Source organism: Ixodes scapularis, unplaced genomic scaffold (genome assembly GCF_016920785.2).
Source record: "Ixodes scapularis isolate PalLabHiFi unplaced genomic scaffold, ASM1692078v2 PGA_scaffold4__175_contigs__length_147842914, whole genome shotgun sequence".
Classification (NCBI taxonomy): domain Eukaryota; kingdom Metazoa; phylum Arthropoda; class Arachnida; order Ixodida; family Ixodidae; genus Ixodes; species Ixodes scapularis.
The window spans coordinates 145,013,322-145,028,366 of record NW_024609879.1 but is presented as its reverse complement, the minus strand read 5'-3'; the positions used below and the strand labels follow the sequence as shown (position 1 = coordinate 145,028,366).

General features: G+C 43.2%; 1 protein-coding gene across 1 annotated transcript in view; it reads left to right on the top strand.

Annotated features, from left to right (window-relative positions):
• The window catches only part of LOC8035795 (venom metalloproteinase antarease-like TtrivMP_A), an 80,268-nt gene that overhangs the window by 51,966 nt on the left and 13,257 nt on the right, over nt 1-15,045 (top strand). Inside the window, exons 8-10 of the mRNA XM_029979592.3 lie at nt 139-281; nt 8,043-8,092; nt 8,266-8,374. Of these exons, the coding sequence (XP_029835452.3) occupies nt 139-281; nt 8,043-8,092; nt 8,266-8,374 (302 nt within the window). The remainder of the gene's footprint in view (nt 1-138; nt 282-8,042; nt 8,093-8,265; nt 8,375-15,045) is intronic.

Genomic DNA, 15,045 nt, shown 5'->3' with positions numbered 1-15,045 from the left:
CTTTTTAAAGATGATGCGAGTGGAGAAAACAAAAGCTAGTACGTGATTTAATTTTTTGCACGTTGCTTAAGTGATCAAGCCTTGAAAATGTGTCCATAAAGAAGGTATATTTTGCATTAAATTTTCTCTGTACTGCAGAAGTCTAGGGAGTCGTTCTTGGAATTCGTGCCTCGCCCACCAAACTGCATAGAAGGACTCAAGTCAGTATACAACATGATGGAATTCTTCCATACATACCCGGAGGATTATGAAACCTATGACCTGATCTACCTGATGACTGGGTAATCACACCATACTTGTGCTATTCGCTAGACCGAGTAATTCTCATATACAGTCAGTTGGTGCTTCGTGCACAATGTAAGCGAAGTACTGTATCGAAATGTTCGTTGTTTTGGTTATGAGTAATGTTCCATGTTTCTGGCAAATACCAATTGTTAGACCCTTATTATAGAATAAATTCGTATTATTAAATAGTTTACACGATCGGTTAGAAGTTGGTTACAGGTAGATAACGGCGCACATGACTTTCGTCCGAAGTTGGCGTGGGTGGCTAAGGAGAGGCAGCTCGCTGGCGTCCCGCGTAGCGGCGCTGTTCTTACTGCTTGCCGTCTGCTCGGCAGATGAGGCCAAAGGGAAATATGTATGACACCCCTTTTTTCTAAGTGAAGTACTTCCAGCGCTGCGGGGGTGTTCTAGCCCTACCCGGTTTCTTCTGCCTGGTAGCACTGGCACGCTCGCTGGTTCCACTGGCACGCTCGCTGATGTCTATTCTGTACTGCGGTTAAGCAGCTGGTTCAGTGGTTCTTGACCAGACGCCTGGTACTCTGTGTTTGGTGCCGCCGAGTGCTGTGCTTGGTGCACCAATCCGTCGCAATTGATTGACGAGACGTCGCACCATCGTGTTTTTTATGGTGCGGGCTTTGTAGGAGACAGGTCATGTAACTTCAATCACTGTTGCTATGATCCATGCAGGGTCACTACTGTAGTTTCGTACGAACACAAGGTATCCTAGTCGATATACTCGTGGCATTCGTTCGGTTTCTTTTCTGGCGTTCTCATAAGCTTTATTCCTGATGATTTATGTCAACCAGTAGCGTCGTCAACCAGCCTCTGATCAGCAATTCTGCTGGGCTCCTGTTGATCGTCGAGCATGGTGTTAGGTGCTGCTGCAGAAAAAAAAAAGGCTAGACGCTGCCCCCAGTCTCCCTTTGCGATACGCCGTATAGTGCGTCTTTTGTCGTGCTAATAATGCACTCTACATATCTGTTTGTTGAGAGGTGGAATGTTGCTGTCGTGATGTGCCAAATAAGACCGGCCTTTATAAACATATGTAACTTTTCAAACGTGAATTGAACCCTGCGAGACTACTCAGTTCGGCATTCCACATGTAGCGAAAAGATAACGCAGGACGTTTATTTATTTAGTAATACTGTAAATTTTTCATGATCAAAATAGATGTGGGGATACGCAAAAACGACGCACAAACGCATACATTTCACAGATTTTTTTCATCAGGTTAAAAGTTGCACCACAATGACCGTTCAAAAGGGCACAGTAAATGCAGAGGATCAACAAGCTCGTCAGGCGCGCATGGTGGTAACAGTGCGCATTTAATATGGTGAAGTGAGGTAGTCTACAAACGACTTGGCAGATGCGCTATTAACTACAGACTCCTGTAGCTGGTTCCACTCCTCCATTGCACGCGGAAACAAAGAGTACTTAAATACTTTATTATGACTTTGATAAGGTTTAACTCCTCTGTCGTGATTTGTTTTTGCTAACCGATCAAAGGAAGATTGTAGGTAGTCCTCATGAGTCATATTTATTTTACCATAATAAAGAGAGTAAAAAAAACCGGAGCGCGGTTACTGATCTTCTGGATTCAAGACATTGTAATGCTGCATCAATAAGAATAGAGTTAACGCTACATCTTTGGGAGTAATTAGGAAATATTAACCTAGCCGCAAACGTCTGAGCCCTATCCACCCAGGCAGTGAGGTACGCATGGTGGGCGCTCCACACAATGCTGGCATATTCGACTATCCGTCTCACAAGTGACTTATATGCAGTAAGCTTGCTCTCCAGAGTCGAGTTCCTCAATTCGGACACTCATAGAACGTGAAACGTGGGGTCGCCACCACGGCACTAACATCTGCCTTAAAGAAGTCTTGCGAACACCAGATCCAGAAGAGTTTTTACACTCAGGTATCCAGGCTACTTGATGCTGGGTATCCGGAAACGTTACTGGTATCAATATGTGAAAAGATCTCCCAGAAGTTGAAGCGCGGACAGGAAGGCATCGAGCGAACAACAAAGAAAAAGAATGCAAGTCCCATAGTGGTAGCACCATATCTCCATGGCATCACTCACCGGCTAAAAAATATCGCAGGCCGGCAAGGGGTCCAAGTGATAAGCTCCGCGCCAAACAAAGGGTATTCAATGTGCGGCAGGGTAAACGAAAACCAACGTAGGCACCAAGAGGAATGTAACATCGCTCACAAAACAAGGTAAGCCCAATGTCAAAAAGAGGTCATTTATAACATTCCATTAACATGTGGAAGGTGTTATATTAGGCAGACAGGGCGCTATATCAATGATAGAACCAGAGAACATGCCACATCTCTACGAAACGTGACAGCAGCAGGACACCTTGCAGCCCATTGTCGCGCATGCCAATGCGGGGCAACCTTGTGCAACGTAAGCATCGTGGGGCGACATAAAAATCAACTCGCCCGTGAACTACTGGAAGCCCTAGCCATCGAAGAAAAAGGCGAGGACTGTGTTAGTGCCCCTGCCGTCGCACTACACAACTCCGAGAAGATTTTCCTGCGGAGTGACATGAGGTCCAGGCAAAGGGAGAAGAAGAGGAAGACCGTTTAAGGGAGACAGAAGAAAAGGGATGAGAACATTCCGAAGGCAGAAAGGGCAATGCGTTTAAGGAAGAGAAATTCCGAATTAAGTTAAGGAAAAAGAGAACGTAAATCAAGTGTAAAGAATTAAAAAAATCTAAGTGTAAAGAAAAAGGAAACCGGAATCAAGGATTAGCAGAAAAGGAAAAAGAGGCATCATTAAATGTTGCTAGTCCAGCGGTGCGAATGTTATATTTTTTCTCTGTATATTTTTTCTCTGTGTGTTTTCCATGTTCAGCTGGCCCCATTCACAATCTCTCGAGCTTTTTGGTCCCTGTGTTTATGCAAAACAATGGCCTTGTGAAGTAACGTTGTACAGGCGCAGTCCCTGCAGTGTAACGCCAAGTGGGAGCTTGCTGTTCCTGTTAAAGAACTACGGTGTTCCCGCAGGCGAATGTTGAGGCACCGCCCCGTCTGTCCGATGCATACCTTCCCGCACGTGAAGGGTATCTGGTACACTACACCCAAGGTGCATGACACAAACTCAATGTAGTGTTTTATGCCGCACGGCCTCTCCCCTTGTTTTTCTTCCTTGTTAACGCGCTTTTCTACTGCAGAGCAAATACCGCTTGTTACGTGCCGAGAAAACCACATCTACCGCGTACTTCGAGGCGGCTCTTTTAAAGCCGTGTGACATCTGGTGCACATAAGGGATGACTGCGACCTGCTTTTTTACTTTTTTGTTATTTTTACCCGCGCCTCACTCTTAATGCGTTTCACTATTGCTTCCGCGGCCGAGGTGATTACCGAATCCGGGAAACCTGCGTCTTCTAGAGCAGGTCACAGTCATCCCTTATGTGCACCCCCTATTACACGGCTTTAAAAGAGCCGCCTCGAAGTTCGCGGTAGATGTGGTTTTCTCGGCACGTAGCAAGTTAAGCGGTATTTGCTCTGCAGTAGAAAAGCGCCTTAACAAGGAAGAAAAACAGGGGGAGAGGCCGTACGGCATAAAACACCGCATTGAGTTCGCGCCATGCACCTTGGGTGTAGTGTACCAGATACCCTTCACGTGCAGGAAGGTATGCATCGGACAGACGGGGCTGTGCCTCAACATTCGCCTGCGGGAACACCGTAGTTCTTTAACAGGAACAGAAAGCTCCCACTTGGCGTTACACTGCAGGGACTGCGCCTGTACAACGTTACCTGACAAGGCCATTGTTTTGTATAAACACAGGGACCAAAAAGCTCGAGAGATTGTCGAAGCTCAAAAAATAAAGAAGGATGGGCCAGCCTGCCTGAGTCAGGCTTCCTTGAATTTGCTGGACAATCAGGTCGAAGTTTTAGATCGTGGATGAAGCATATAGAATTGTGGAACCGATAGAACCCAATTTCGTGAGGCGCATGCGCATTTAAATCGTGATTAGAGAGTCGTGTTGTTGTATGTTTTCTTCGTGGTTTCCTGATAATAAACCTTTCAGTTGTTAGTCAGCGCTCGTCCTGTCCAGTTCCTTCCTCTGCCTGTCCCTGTAAATTTCGCGCTGTTCCATTATGAAATATTTCTGCCGACTGCTAGGAGATTAAACATTACCCAAGAATTTCCCCTGTGCCTGTTTGGTTTGTATCTTCTCACTTGCATAACAGCTTAGTATTACCTCTTTACATATTACAAATTCCTTAGTTTCTACTTGTCTACGGTATTGGCTGTGTGTAATAAACTTCTAGAAGATTTGGAAATAATCTCTTGTGTATGTTTACCTGCCTTTTTGCAAATACCTGGGCGAGTACGTTATTTTGTTGAAGGGTTTGCTTGATTCTTTACATAGGTTTATCAAGTGCGAAACGGCTTAAAAAGATTGAGATTGCCAATCTTCTTTTATATTTTATATCTAGATACAAGGTCGGCGTTTTTGTTTAAGATCTACAGTGACAAATAATTTGTTTCTCATTTCATAAGATTCCGGTGAAAAGAAGAACTAAACGCTGCTAAGCATGATTGTAAAGGGAATCATAAAACGAGCTATAGAATGAGCTATAGGAGACCATGCAGAGGGCTACAGGTTAATAAAGAAACTAAAGAAAAAGCAATAGGCAGCTATAGCACAATGGGTAAAGAAAACCATAGGCCGAACTACAGAATGGGGTATAGCGGACCATACAGAGAAGAACACGCAGCTAAAGAAACCAAAGGAAAAGCCATAGACTGCTATAACACGCTGTCTAGAAAGATCTGTAGAGATCTTTAGAGGGGACCATCAAAGAAGCTATAGACGGTTAAAGAAACCAAAAGAAGAGCCATAGGCGGCTATAGCAGGCTTTCTAATGAGACCCAGAGAGCAAACGGCAAAAAATGATACAGGTGTCCATTCAAAAAGTTATAGACAACCATTACGGAGACCACAGAAAAAGCTATAGACAGCCATAAAATCGGCTATATCTCATTCAACCAATTTTCTATAGCCAGCCATTCAAAGGAGTTTCTATAGCCGAACATAGACCCTTTTTGGATCATGCAGTTTAGAGAAGCTCGTTTTAGCGAACGCCGTTTTACCGACCCCCGTTTATCGAACGCGTTTATAGAGAACCCAGTTTAGAGAAAATGGCGACGAGCCTCCTTTTAGCGAACTCGGCCGCCGCAAAGCGGCGTGTATGGGTAAGTCAGGTGAGTTAACATTTTTGTAATAAGCCGCCGCAGACTGCCGCCAGCGAAGCGGCGAGAGCGCAGTGCGGGGCATGGCTTAACACGCGCACCAGTGATACACGCGAGAAGTAGGGAAGCCTTTTTTTTTTAAAAAAAGCGTCCCCTTTTCGATAAACGGCGTTTCTCTAAACTGAGGCTTTGCTTTCTCTAAACCGTGCTTCGATAAAACGTGCCCATTCTCTAAAACGTGCTTCGATGAAATGGCATTCGCTCAACCGTAGTAAACCCGACCATTTTTATATCGGAATAGGCTGTTCGTCGCACTATAGTCCGTTGCAAGTCAAGAAGATAGGGCGAGGGAAAAAAAAGGTCGGGGGGAGGAAGCAGACGGAAGGCTGGGGAAGAGAGGAGGAAACCTCCTCCTCTCTTTAGCGTTTGGTCTGCTTCCTCCTGCCCGGCCTTTCTTTCCCCAGCCCTGCCTTCTTGAGTTGCAATGGACTATAGATATCCTATATTACAGAGAGTGTTCAACTGATGCCTCGGGGATCACGTGGTTTATGTACCGCGTTCGTAGCACAAGCAGCCAGGAGGTGACGAACGCGGTTGTCGTCTGCGAAAGTCTCCGCGTTTTCGCCTGCTTTCTTTCTTGCCAGGCGAAAACGCGGCGCATGCTCACTTGAGACCAATTACTGTTTGAAGGGCCCGCCATTAAATTGAAAATGCTCCCGATAGTTTGAGATGTACCCTCTCTACAATCGAGGCTCTTTATGTGACTCTGATAGACCACGATAATGAAACCCCGAGCTGGTTCTATAAAAATAGGAGAAAACCTGAAAACCCCCATTTCGACCTGACCCTGAATAACTGAAACAAAAGCTTCTTACGAAGAAAGTTTTATCCACAGCTTTATTTTGTGTTCATCGGGAGCACAAGCCTCACTGAACTTTCTCTGAGACTGCTTCCTTCTTCAAAACCAGATCCCCAGTATTTTTTACTTTTCCCATCGTTGCCGGGACGGCTTCTAATGATTCGAGTCACACTCCTGTTTCCTCGAGGTTGGGAAATCGCAAGCCGGAGTCCTACTCTCGTCAACCGAAGTCCCCATAAAATCCGACATTTCTCTCAACACTGATAATTGACACCGAAAAAAAAAACGACTCTGCATGAAAAAATAAATTCCCCCTCAAAAAGAGGAGAAAAACAACCTAATATTTCAAGAAATGTAAACCCCGAAACCACGGCAGCGCAGTTACGAGCGAGTTTAATATCTAATGAAACAACTTTTTCAAAGGGGCTCCCCAAAGCGCAGAAAACAGATGATTCGTGCGAATAATTTCTGACGTTGTCTACGTTTCTCCAGTATGTAATCTAGCGGTGTCGCTCCAAAATCACCAACTAATTGTTCAGCTCTTTGGTGATACTGGCCACGAACTCTACACAAATGTGTCACGTCATCCTGCGCTAAAAGATCAGCCATAAGACGCGTCAATTTTATATGGTTTTCTGCCATATTGACACTCTGGCATCTTACAGTGGCGAGGAAAATATCAAAGACCTTTAGTGGATAATGAAGAAACTTAATTTTTCTTGAATGCGTATTTAAGCGTGAACAAAAAAATGACGAACAGCCTGATCCTCCCTTGGATATCGAAGGCATTAAGCCACATAAGCTGACATCTTACTAAGGCAGGATACAAGAATTTTGGATGTTCCCGAATGCTCTTGAATGTTTCAAAGAAAAAAAAATAACTTTACATGACACGAGCTAACGTTGCAAAAGAAAAAGTGACGGGGAGAAGGAACAACGTCACCGCAGTCTATGCGCCGCCGGAATCGGGCCCTGGTAAATACTTCGATACATTTAGAGCGTTCGACAAATTGCCTCTATGTTCAATATACATGCAGTGTTTGAGATAGTACTGTGCATATTTTACCATTGTACGTTGACATTGAAATAATCAGCTATACCATGAAAAAAAAATAGTATGTTTCCAACTATTAGAAGTGCTAGGGCCCATGCGAAACCCGGAAAGGTTCACAAGGGTACTTGTAGGGTTCGAGGCAACAACCATGTCACCAAAAAGGCGGGATACCCTAACATTTTGTTGTATTTATCTTTAACAAACGTTGAACGCCACTTAAATTTACTGTAATACTCAGCAGGAACATGTTATTAAAACAAGATTAAGATTGATCACGTCATCTGAGTGGCCTTCGTATACGAGAAATCAGAAAAATATAACTGATGTAATCCCCAAAAACATGACCTATCTTGAATATTCTTTTTTGTTCTAACTAGATGATCACCATGCATTTGAAAGTATTAAAGTGGCGCTTAAAAATTTTGTAGGATGTGTAATAAAATAATCAGAATAAATAAAAAAAAAGCGAACCCGGCATTAAGTAAATCTAATTTTACCGATTGAAATAGATGGCTCTTAAGGTTTGAGTGCAACTATTAGACAAAAAGTTTTAAGTATGCTTGGCTCATACACATCTAAACTACATGTGTGTGTGTGTGCGTGTGTTTTTTCATGGCAACACGCAACATCAAGGAGAGACATGGTTGCAGTACAGGGTCCATACATTGACCACGGCAATAGGGGTAAGAGACTGGCGTCATATAACGTAATTTCATGGAAAACTTGTGACCAAGTAATTTTTCAATACAGTAAAAATATTAAATATTGAATCAGCATTCTAGACTGACATTGGGATCCATTATATTGATTCATACTTTGCGTGCCCGGTCAGGGGTGTTAAACTTTGCTCTTCCAGGGTACGCGTTCATTGCCGCGGTATGTGGAGAACGAAGAGTAGGTTTAGGAGAAGACAAGGCCAATACCTACGCTGGAGTAAGTGTTATGAGCCATGAACTTGGTCATTTGTGAGTATTTAAAATATCGTTCTTTATTGTTTTTACGCGTGTTATAATAAATAAGATCATGGCTACATTATACTCATACAAGATACATTGCTGAAGGGTTAACTCGTAGTCTTAAGCTAACTCATGAACGTAGAAATCACCCTGGTGCTGATTTCATTGAAGTAGTTCATGTACAGTGCTCATCACACTTGTCTACAACGCGCGAGCGTGCGGCCGGGGGAGTGCAGCTGTACCCTCCACCGTGGTAAAGCGAAACTAGAGACACAGCTCTTCGCGGCAAAATGGAGAAAGGAGGTCTGGGGCTAGACAAATTCGCACACCACTCTCATGAGATGGCGCCACCTTAGTAACACCCTCGCGTACCCTCCTCTTTCTCTCTCTCTGGCTTCTCTCCAAAGTTTTTTTTTTTTTTTTTTTATTTGCACGCGCGGCCGACGTTGGGTATTTTCCGTTTTTGGTACTGCGCGGAACAGCGCGGCGGCACAAAAAACCGAAAACGCCTCGGCGCAGACTACGCTGCGCCGGGGCGATCGAGTGTAGTCTGCACATGCACTCTTTGAACGCATAAACATTTAGAACGATCTCACCGAGGCAAAGAAAGAAATCCAGGTGATGGGATTATATGCATTTTTATTTGATACTCTTGGGTTAAACTACACTCTCAAAATAAATTCTTTACATAATGTTATGTACGTAAATGTATGCAACATCCCAAGTGAGCGAACATTAAACGTAGGAAGTGGTCAGAAACAGAAAGACGTGAAAATATGAAAACTGTAAGTAACACAGAATGTATGAGTATTATCTCACAAGTTTTCTACTCAAATCTGCTCATTTCTTTAATTATTGGAAACGTTCCACAATAAAAACACAAAAGTGGTGAACACACAAAAAGAAATTAGTTCTAGAATAGCATAATATACATATATATACATATCAATATGTCCAAACTTCTGGTAACTATGCGAGCATGCGCACGCATTATGAACTACAGCATAAGTCGATAAATGGAACTTTCAACGTGCATTAACTCTACACGTGTTCTGAATAGCAGGAATGCGGTAACAATTCAAAATACTGACTGCGCAACTAGCGAAGTTCATGGAAGTAGCTCATACCTAGAGGGTTATTCAAAAGTCTATATGATCACTATTCTAGGAACGTATAAGTGTGTAGACTGCGCATAAGTAACGCCAAGCCACGTGTTCGACCCCGGCCGTCATCCGGGCAACCGGAGTCGACGCCCATAACATCGGATACCACGGCTCACCTCGGCGCAGTCGGCGGCCGGTCATCTTCACGCAACTAACTTTCGCCACTTTCGGCAGGACAGGCAGCTCAGTCGCTCCGGCAGTCCTGGTGCTGGGCAGGTCATCATCGCTGCCGGCCGCCGACAGATGAATGGGAACTGACGCAGCAACCGTCGACAAACGCCAAGCCACGTTTTCATCCCCGGCCGTTATCCGGGCAACCGGAGCCGACGCCCATAACATCGGATACCACGGCTCACCTCGGCGCAGTCGGCGGCCTGTCATGTTCACGCAACTAACTTTCGCCACTTTCGGCAGGTGAGCGTCCATTTTTGTAATAATGTTTGAATAGCTTCTGTTTCTATTCTGCCACCGACTGCGACAAGTGCATTTGTGAAAATTTGATTTTTTTTGTTCCTCTGAGTGTTTTTTCCATGTGCCTTTGAAAAAAAGAAAATAATTATTGTTTACTTAGTTATGGCTAATTTAAACGAAACGGATTGCATTGCATGCTTCGCGCCTGTGCCCACGGACGGAACTTTTATCAAATGTTTCTCCTGTAAACATGATATCACCTCGATGCGTGCTCCGGCATAGCTGACGGAACCTTCAGGTCGATGGGAGGTGCGAAGCGCGAGAAATGGATCTGCCGTACATGCAGAAACTGCGAAAGCAGATCAGCCATAGGCACAACAGGGGAAGCGGTGCTACCAGCAGAAGACGATGCTGTTTCCGCACAACTGGCACAAATAAACGTAAAACTTGAGTTGCTCCACTCCCTGAAGGCTAACGTTGACCGGCTGTGTGAGCTTCCAGCCAAAGGTGATGACCTGCTTTCTTTGAGACCATCAGTTGATGCAATGAAGGAAACAATTAAGGTACTACAAGAATCAGTCGGAAAATGTGAATCAATGATGCAGCTGGTTACTGCAAACGATAAAAAGGTGAAGTTGCTCCGTTCCGAGGTTGAAGTACTCCAAGCAAGGGTGGCAGATCAAACGGCAATGATAGAGCAGTTACAGGCGAACGTAAACTCATCCGAGAAATATAGCAGAAGGTGTAACATAGAAATACACGGTATTCCTTGCGCGAACGGCGAAGACCTGAGTGTGACTATGGCCGACCTTGCGGTGAAACTGGGGCTCGCGACCCATACCCCCGATAGAGTAGTAGCTTGCCACCGCATATTCTCTAGGCGTGAGGGGGCTGCCCCCATTTTGGTGCAGTTCGCCTCAGTGTCGGTAAAGGAACACTGGATGAATACTCGCAAAAAGTTAGCCACCCTTTCTCGGTCTGAAAACCAGCAGAGGATATACTTTAATGAAAATTTGACTCGGACAAATAAGGACCTCTTCTGGCAAGCTCGGAACAAGGGAAGGGAAAAATCGTATAAGTTTGTGTGGGTTAAGAGCTCCGCCATTTTTGCGAAAAAGGACGAGAGCTCATCGCCAGTGCCTATCTCTAGCACTAGGGACTTGGGAAAAATAGAATAGAAATGGATAACACTACACTAAACTCTGATTTCTCAACGTTTATTGACTCCTTTCCGCCTAGTGCTAGCTCGCTCACGGTTTTGCATGTAAATATCAGAAGCATTAGGAAATACTGGGACGAATTTCAACTCATTGTTGGCGCAACTGACACCGTTGTTGACGTTTTTGTCCTAACCGAAGTAAATGTTCGGGATGTGGGCGTTTCTCAAGGTCAGTTTTCTCTGGTTTTGAGGCTTTTTTTTCTGACTCGCAACTCATCTAAAGGAGGAGGAATAGCAGTTTATGCTAAAAAATCCTGGTCAGCAAGTACCTTAGACATTACACTCGAACATGCAGAATGTCTGACTTTAAAGTTATGTAAAAGCAATTTCGTAGTATCTCTTCTGGCAGTTTATAGACCACCGTCGGAAGATGTGCGTAACTTTTTAGATGAGCTAAGCGCGAGTTTACAAACTATGGTGCCTACCAACAAGCTTTGTATTGTGGGTGACATAAACATTGATTTACTAAAGCCTTTCAAAAGTGCCGTCTGTGATTATTTAAATATTCTGGCAAACTATGGTATTGACAGCGTAATTCAGACGCCTACTAGAGAAGAGTACTTGTCCAATCAAATGATTAGTTCTTGTATCGACCATATAAATATGAGGAACTCAGGGGTTCCTATATTATCAGCCGTTATCAAACATAAATTGGCAGACCACTACTTTGTGGCATGTCGAATATACGCCGAGTTTATTTGTGAACCATTAGAACGACAAAACCAAATATCCATAATGAATACAAGTAATCTTGGTAGATTAATTTCTAGATATGACTGGAATCGGGTCATTGAAAATTATAACTATCACGATGCCTACTTAAAGCTGGTTGAAATATTTTCAAGCTTCAGAGCCATGAGCACGAAAACTCTTACAGTTAAAAAACGCAAGCCAAATAGACCGTGGTTAACTTCAGACGTTCTTTCTGTTATAAAAGAAAAGGATATTTTATGGGCACGATGTCGTCGCTCTCCACAGAACAAGGAATTAAAACTGCAATTTCAGGCACAGAGGAACCGTGCACTCATTCGCTCAAAAAAAGCGTCACAAATTTCATGATAAGTTTGTTCAATCACGATTTGATGTTTTGAAGACGTGGGCTCTTATAAATGAAGTCAAGAGATGCTCAACTGGATCGTCTATTGACGATACAATTGAGAAACATTTTGGCAATGACATGTCACATGTTGCGGAAAGATTTAATCGCTTTTTCGCGTCGGTTTCGGGTGTGCTGCATGATGACGATGTCATGCCCTCTAATCTTCAACGCTCCTGCTCAGCATCCGCCTTTCTACCAAACATTACGGCAGAAGATTTACATACGCTGTTATTTAGTTTTAAGCCCGGCAAAGCACCCGGGGCAGATAGCATCCACCGTCCCAGCACGGCTTTATCTCTGGGCGTAGTACCGAATCGCTTCTTGAGGAATTCGTTGACACTTTAAATGAAACCTTTGACAACAACAAATATGCATGCGCACTCTTTATGGACGTTTCAAAGGGATTTGATTCTATTAGTCATAAAGTACTTAAGAAAAAAATTTACGATTACGGTTTCCGGGGGCCCTTTTTTGTATTCTTGAAGATTTTTTTGCGAATCGGACACAGCACGTTTCAGATGGCAAAACCAGCAGTGTCAGTATAAATCTGAAAGCTGGAGTGCCTCAGGGGTCTGTTTTATCGCCACTCTCGTTTCATCTTTACGTAAATGACTTAGCCAAAGCTGTTTCCGGTTGCGATATTTATCAGTATGCCGATGATACTTTGTTAGTTTCTCGGCATATTAATTTGTGCAGTGCGATTTCTTTACTGCAAACCAATGCTACCCGGGTAATAGACTGGTTTTAGGCAAATTGTATTAAAATTAAAATTGATAAAACAAAACTAATGTGTTTCAGGAGTCCCCTGAAACGCAAATGTCCAGAAATTCCATTTGTGTTGCACTCGTCGAAATGTACGCGCTGCATAAGTGCACCTATTCAATTTGTTCCTTCCAACAAGTATTTAGGAATCTTCTTCGACAGTGATCTGTCGTGGAATTCTCATCTAAGCTATGTTGCCAAGCGACTGCGAAGTGTGTTCTGTATGTTGTATTCTACAAAGGCCTTTTTTCCATTTTCTTTTTGCAAGATGATAGTCAATGCTTTAGCCTACGGGTTGCTACGGTACGGTATTACTATTTATGCAAACTGTTCAGTGCTGTGGCAAAATAAAACCGACACGATCCTAAAAAGTATTTTGAGGGGTGTAGCGTACGGGTCTAATTCTATGCCGAGTAATGAATTATTTGCATCCCTGTGCCTGCCACGTTTCCTAGCTCTACTTAAAAGATGTGTAATTAGTAAGCATATCTGGCAAAGTTCTTTTAAAACGCCTCGTGTAGTGGAATGTGTTTTGAGAGACGTGAACGTTTCATAATCCCACGTGTTTATACAAAATATGGAAAACGACTGCGCTCATTTTATGCACCCGAACTCTTTAACGGCTTACCGGACACGTTTTTTGGGATAATTCCACAAAGCGCCAATTAAAAAATACTATAAGAGCAATATGCTAAAGTTATACTTACGTTCTCGTTTTCCAGTTTACATGCACTGTTAGTCCCCTTCGGCTTTATATCATTAATTTGACCCTAACCTTGAATAATCTGCAGATAGTCCCCGATGCTGACTTTAAGCTTGGTTTCCCTTTTGGCCTTTGCCTCCAATATGAAAGAGCAATAATCGTAACACGTGCCTGTCTCTTTATTGACAGGATTTTTTGTCTGCGGTCTGGTGGTTATTTGGTTTAGTTGTGTATGTGCTTTATATTTAAATGAGTATTTTGCGGGAGTTTGTATCTGTATCCTGACTGCTGTGTGTGTGTTTTTTTTGTTCTCCTTTATTTTACATTGTTGTTTTGCGTGATATCTTTCAATGACTGGTTTGATGTTTTATTATACCGCTGCCGGGTTCAGTCACACAAGCCGCTATTGGCTTTTGACGGACCCGCATATGTATGTATTGTATTTATATTTGTGCAATAAAGATTATTATTATTATTATTATTATTATTATTATATTTACAAGGGTTTACAAGCTATATACAATGATATCACGAATTGAAACACGACGTCGAGTCTCCAGACCGCATGTCAGATTATGAAGTGCATTGACTTCATAATGGCTTCTGCACACCTCCTCGATATTGAACCTCTCAAATACGGTGCCTCATACTTTTTTTATATATTAATGCCTGTCAGTTGGCTCCGCCTCAACAATAAAATTTCACGAGGGCTATTATGGATTGATCAATTCAGCAATGACAAAAAAATGTTTCTTAGGTTCTATCGCAAAGCAAAGCTGAATTGTTCATATAAATGTTTAGACAGAGTAATGTCAATCTGCCGTGAAATGAGATGACTATTTTTGATCTAGAAAGGAAGTTTGTCAACACATTACGACAGCGAACCTCCGGTCTGTAACGAGTATCTCACGCAAACACATTCCCTACCTGCAGTACAGTGTGGAGAAATCATAATAAACTGTATTATTGACCCGGTTAAGGCGCCAACTGTTTTCTCTTTCTTTGCGCTGGTGTTTTGAGAACACGCTTTGTTAGGAGTTCCCTGTTCAACAGGCGAATATGCCAACGTAGCCGCACATTAACGTAAATATTGAGGAACTGCTTAGCGCGTTCCTTGGTGCAAAATTGTTCTTTGGAATGAGAAACCAGAGAATGTACCATGCGTTCAGCAACCTTCGGCAAGTGAATGTGCTCGTTGATCTTCTGGAGAAACGTTCGTTCAAGAATTCTGAAACACTGAAAGAATGCTTCTGATGAAGGACAGAAAGAGCCGAAAATCGACCCAGGAGCGCTGGCTTGGAGGAGAGCATGAAACTGCACCTC